The 5,755-nt window shown below is 35.6% G+C and overlaps 1 protein-coding gene across 4 annotated transcripts; it reads left to right on the top strand.

Moving 5' to 3' along the window:
* LOC107613729 (pentatricopeptide repeat-containing protein At4g21065) lies at positions 748-3,999 on the top strand. 4 transcript variants are annotated; one of them, XM_016315855.2, is made up of 4 exons: positions 748-2,809; positions 2,917-3,050; positions 3,454-3,579; positions 3,789-3,999. In XM_016315855.2, the coding sequence occupies exon 1, from the start codon at positions 791-793 to the stop codon at positions 2,543-2,545; it is 1,755 nt and encodes a 584-aa protein (XP_016171341.1). In that variant the 5' UTR covers positions 748-790; the 3' UTR covers positions 2,546-2,809; positions 2,917-3,050; positions 3,454-3,579; positions 3,789-3,999. The 4 variants fall into 4 exon arrangements, with proteins under 4 accessions (XP_016171341.1, XP_016171343.1, XP_016171344.1 ...); XM_016315857.2 differs by lacking the exon at positions 2,917-3,050; XM_016315858.2 differs by lacking the exon at positions 2,917-3,050 and having other exon boundaries at positions 748-2,670.

Raw genomic sequence — 5,755 nt, forward strand, 5'->3', positions numbered from 1 at the left:
GAACCAGTAATCCAGTGACCCAGTAATCTCACCGGTTCGATTATGACAACTATGCCTTGACATTCTGCTCATCATGCATGATCTTACAAGTGGGTATTCATCTGATATAATAGATTTGGTTCACAAGATTCAGGAGCTTTTATTTCGACCTTGGCTTGTTTATGTTGAGTGGGTGTCCCGGGAAGCAAATATAGCTGCGAATTGGATAGTTAGATATGGTGCCAAGAGTAACTCTGATCATGTTATTTGGTTCGAATCTTGTGTTGATATCCAACAAATCATCCGTTCAGATATAAGATAGTGTTTGCTTTATTTTTTTACATGTTTACACACACAAAAAATTGATTAATTTTTTACAATTTCTTAAGATTTACTAAATAAATAGATGAATTGAATTAACTCAATTAACTAAATAAGTAGATGAAGGAATATTTGTTATTGATTTTGTTAATTTAATAATTTTTTTTTGTTTCTTGTGACTATTTTAATGAGTTTAATAGTGATATAATGATTAATGAATAATAAATTGTTAATAATTAATAAAATTAAAAGTTATATTAAATTTTTATTTATGTAGTGTTTTAAATTTAAAAAATATTTTAAAATTATATTTAAAGTATTTATTTATAATTTATTATTTTATTATAAAATAAATTTTTCTATTAAAACCACAATTAAATTGATTAAACTAATAAATTAATAAATCAATAATTAAAAGAGCGATTTTTAAAACCTTGGTCATTCCATTCGTATGAATAACGGAAAGACGAAGTGGCGTTGACTACTGAGCATGAGTGGATGCCTGGATGGTGTTGTGATGGAGCTGAGAAGCATGTCCGACGCGCTCCAATTGCACGCGCAACTCCTGAAAGGGGGCACCCAAAACGACGACGCAGCGCGCAACGTCTCCAAGCTCTTCACTTTCGCCGCCCTCTCTCCCGGCGGCAACCTCTCCTACGCTCGCCTCCTCCTCCGCTCCATCCCCCGCCCCAACTCCTATTACTACAACACCATCATCCGTGCCTATTCCCGCAGCCCCGACCCCACCCACCACTTCCACGCCCTCTCTCTCTTCCTCTCCATGATCCACTACCAACCACCCCAACCCGATAACTTCACTTACCCCTTCCTCCTTAAGTGTCTTGCCCGCTTGAAACTCACCCCACAAGGCAAACAGATCCACGCTCTCATCACTAAGACGGGTTTTGGGTCTGATCAGTATATCCAGAACACCTTGATCCATATGTATTCTGAATTCGGCGAGTTGGGGTTTGCTCGCGAGGTGTTTGATAGAATGCCTCTTAGGGATGTGGTTTCTTGGACTTCAATGATTGATGGCCTTGTCAACGCTGATCGCCACGTCGACGCCTTGGCCTTGTTTGATAGCATGCTGAAGGCTGGGATAGAGGTCAATGATGCCACGGTGATGTCTGTTTTGAGGGCCTGTGCTGAAACCGGAGCTTTAAGTGTGGGGAAGAAGGTGCACATGATTGTGAAGGAGAAGAGGATTGATTCTAAGGCGAATGTTGGCACTGCCCTTGTTGATATGTATGCTAAAAGCGGGTGCTTAGAGAGTGCACGGAACGTGTTTGACAATGTTGTGGACAAGGATGTTTTTGTTTGGACCGCCATGATCTCTGCCCTTGCTAGCCATGGAATGTGCCAGGAAGCTATTGGGATGTTTGCTGAGATGGAAACCTGTAGGATAGAACCTGATGAGAGGACAATGACAGCGGTTCTCTCGGCGTGTAGGAATTCAGGCTTGGTTAATGAAGCTTACGTGTTTTTGAATGATGTGCCAAAACGTTATGGTATAGAGCCTACAATTCAGCATTTTGGCTGTGTGGTGGACCTCCTCGCGAGAGCAGGGTGTTTGAAGGAAGCCGAGGATTTCATTAATACAATGCCTATCAAGCCTGATGCAGTTCTTTGGAGGACCATGATATGGGCCTGCAAACTTCATGGGGATACCGACAGAGCAGGGCGTCTCATGAAACACCTCAAACTACGAAAGAGAACTGCTGATGATGATAGTGGGAGTTACATACTCGCTAGCAATGTTTATGCGTCTGCTGGGAAGTGGTGTAACAAAGCAGAGGTGAGAGAGTTGATGAACAGAAGGGGATTAACTAAGCCTCCAGGGTGTAGTAGGATTGAAGTTGATGGCACTGTATGTGAATTTTCTATGGGAGATTATAATCACCCTGAAGCAGAGAAAATATATAACAAATTGGATCAGATTGTAGATGAAATTAGAAAGGAAGGGTATAATCCGAGAGTATCAGAGGTGTTGCTTGAGATGGATGATGAGGATAAAGCCATTCAGTTACTTCATCATAGTGAGAAGCTAGCTCTTGCATATGGATTAATCAGGAATAGGCAGGGTTCCGAAATCCGGATTGTGAAGAATCTAAGGTCTTGTGAGGACTGTCATGAGTTTATGAAACTAGTGTCTAAGATCTACCAAAGAGAGATCATAGTAAGGGACAGGATACGTTTCCATCATTTCAAAAATGGTGACTGCTCTTGCAAGGATTACTGGTAGCTATGGTATCTGCTTTGACCATGGAAACATTCGAATTAATGTTCAGTGACGATGTGGACATGATTGAAGATCATGAATGAAACTCATTAATCAGCAATGGCACAGTTCTGATCAGATACATGAATGTATGAAGTAAACTGATTATATTGGTCATTGATAAATAGATTGGTTGTATGAAGTTAACGGTTTGAGTAAAGGGATATGAAAGGGGGAACCACGTTTATTTTTGGAGTTAGTTGTTCACTCGATGATTTATTGTACATGGTACAGTCAAGTGATTAACTTGTTCTCCTTCCGCTGCTTAGTGCTTAATTTCTGTAAATTACATATTGTTTAGATAAGATACTGATAATATACTAATCTCTTGCCAGTTGATGTGAGGCCAGGAGGGAGGTTGGTTTGGGTACCTTTGGTTCCGATCGAACTATCTTTTCTGAAAAAATCTTTTTTGCTGCATTCCTTTTGACCTCCACTTCCGTCTCTTTATGCTGCCTCGCTTCTCTTGGTATTTGCCCAGATTTGCCCTTTTAACTCTTTTGTGTGTTGGTTTGTTCCTCTGATCATTCGGTTTTCTTGATCTTTGTTTTGGATAGCTTCTTGGTTGCATTAGGCTCTGTTATTGAGCTTTCATGATTGTTGCATTTTTTTGTTAGCTTTCGGTTTCATTTCTTGACGTACTGCTCTCCAAATTCTGTCTTTGCTTTTCTTTTGTATTCTCCTAATTTTTTGTATTCTTTTTTGGTTTTTTTTTGTTGCCTTTCGGTTTCAGTCGTTGATGGATAGCCCTCCAAATTCTGTCTTTGATTGTCCTTTGTTTTCTCCTAATTGTTTTTTGTTAATTTTTAAATACACGTGTTATTGACCGGTTTAGTTTTCATTCGTGAGTCTAATATGACTTCCGTTGGCAGGTTGCATCTGGTGGATGATCGGCGTTTGTCACTTTGTTAGCTGTCCAATGCGGTGTCTCTTCCTCCTTTTAATCTCATTCCTTCTTTAGTTCATTGAACTGGCATCTCCTTTAGCATGCTTGATCCGTACGTTGCCCTTTTTTTTTTTGTGGTTTTGACTACTACTTCTTTGTTTGTATATATTCTTGGCTGCATTAAGCTCTATTATTCTGTTCTAGATTCCCTGTTAATTGTTTGGTTACCTTCGATTGCCGGTTCAATTGAATTTAATCGTTTCAAGTTTCATGGTTTTTTTATTATGATATTTAGACCTCTCTTTTTACCTTCGTTTTCAGGTTTCCATGATTTTTTTTTACCGATGGGAGTAGAGTTCCTGGACTTGATGATGCTGGAGTTCATTGAACTGGTATCTCCATTAGATGCTTGATCTTTAAGTTGCTTTTATTTATTTATATTTTTGACTACTTGGTCTTTGTTTGTATACCTTATTGGCTTTATTATGCTCTATTATTCAGTTCTAGGTTCGCTGTTCTTTGTTTTGCTACCTTTGATTGCCATTCCACTTGAATTTAGTAATTTGAATTTGGAAGATTGGTGGCGGTGGTGGCGGACGAAGATCCTCAGTGATGAGGAGAAGGATGATGGTGAACACGTTAAAGAAGGAGAAAAGAAAGTTAGCCAACATAATTTTTGAAGCGATGAGAAAATGGGTGGTGGTGAATGGTGAATGGTGAATGGTGAATGATGAAATTTAGCCAAAAACATATTAATTATCCACAAAAATTCAGCAACATTTTCTTCAGGTTACCCTCACTCTTTTTTGGTAGATCCTTTTATGGTACAACAACTTTTCACAGGACAACACAAATCAATGGTATCTAACACAAGTGGCACGGTGTCACTAATTTAACAGTGGCACCACAAAATTCCAACACACAGTGATGGGACCCAGAAAATTTTAAGAGTGGGGGTAAAAATATATACACTAAAATAAATTTTATTGAACACTATTAATTATATAAAGATATAAAAATTAAAAAAAGTTAATGAATACTTTTATTTTTATAAAAAATATTTTTTTATTTCTAAAATTTGAACTTAAAATATTTTAATTAAATTATAGATAACTTGTTATCTTAACTAATTTTTTATACACATTTAATAATAAAAGACTGACTCAACTGTCACATTAACAACTAATGACACACTAGTATTTATATTTTAAAACTAGAATTATATATAAATACTAAAAAAATTAAATCTGTATATAAAAGTATGTTTATATAAAATAATATAACCTTAATTTACAATTTTTTTTTCTTTCGTTCTTTTTAAAATAATTAAGTTTGTTATATATTTTTTAATTTATTTTGATATAAAATAAAAAAATTAATTTAAGATTTTAAACAATTGAATATAATTTATTTATAGTGAGATCATTTAAAATTTAAAATAGAGATATATTATTATATATAACTATTTTGAAAAAAAAAATGAAAAAGCAGCGGGGCAAGTGCCCCTTCATTGTCCTTACTGAGTCCATCCGTGCCTGCACACACACATATATTTGAGTCAGCTCTTGAGCCATTGAATTAAGTATATCCAATAATCTTAACTTAAGACTTAAATTCAAGTCACAAGTTTATGAACTGAGATTATCTAGTTATTAATGAGTTGAGTTCAAAATGTCTCATAAATTAACTTAACTCACTTTTAGTTTTAATTATGATGAATTATTTGTTGTATATTGAAAACAATATATTTTAAACTAAATTAGCATATTAACAAGCAATAGTAGTAAAAAGTTTATGATAATTATACTTTTAATGAAGATTTTAAGACAAATCTAAAATATAATACAATTTATTTTTTTAAGAAATAGTTATGGATATAATACTTTTAAAATAATACAAGTCTAAATGTAACGGCCTAGTTTCGGCGAAACCACGCCTTTTCTTGATCAAATGGAATTTTTTGAGAGTTCGGTAAAGCAGGCACCCCTTACTGTAGGCACTGCATCATCAAACATCTTACTAAGCACCTCTAGTGCACAAGCATTTCAAGCACTTCTACTGAATTTAAGCAGGCACGTCGACTAAGTCGCAGAAAACTGCATTTTTGAGCCACCTCGAGCTGAAATCTAAAGAATCAGGTACACAGTTAGTCTCGCTCTGACGAATCTGATTCGAATTTCGAGAGAAAAAATAATAGTATAATATTATTATTATTATATTATTATTAGAAGATTCTTGAATGATATTATAAGGTTACCTGGTCTGTTTTAGTTAAAAATAGGAAATCG

Source organism: Arachis ipaensis, chromosome B08 (genome assembly GCF_000816755.2).
Source record: "Arachis ipaensis cultivar K30076 chromosome B08, Araip1.1, whole genome shotgun sequence".
Classification (NCBI taxonomy): Eukaryota; Viridiplantae; Streptophyta; class Magnoliopsida; order Fabales; family Fabaceae; genus Arachis; species Arachis ipaensis.

Excerpts from the sequence above, each read along its gene's own strand:
- LOC107613729 (XM_016315855.2), top strand. The coding sequence starts at position 791 with ATGAGTGGATGCCTGGATGGTGTTGTGATGGAGCTGAGAAGCATGTCC.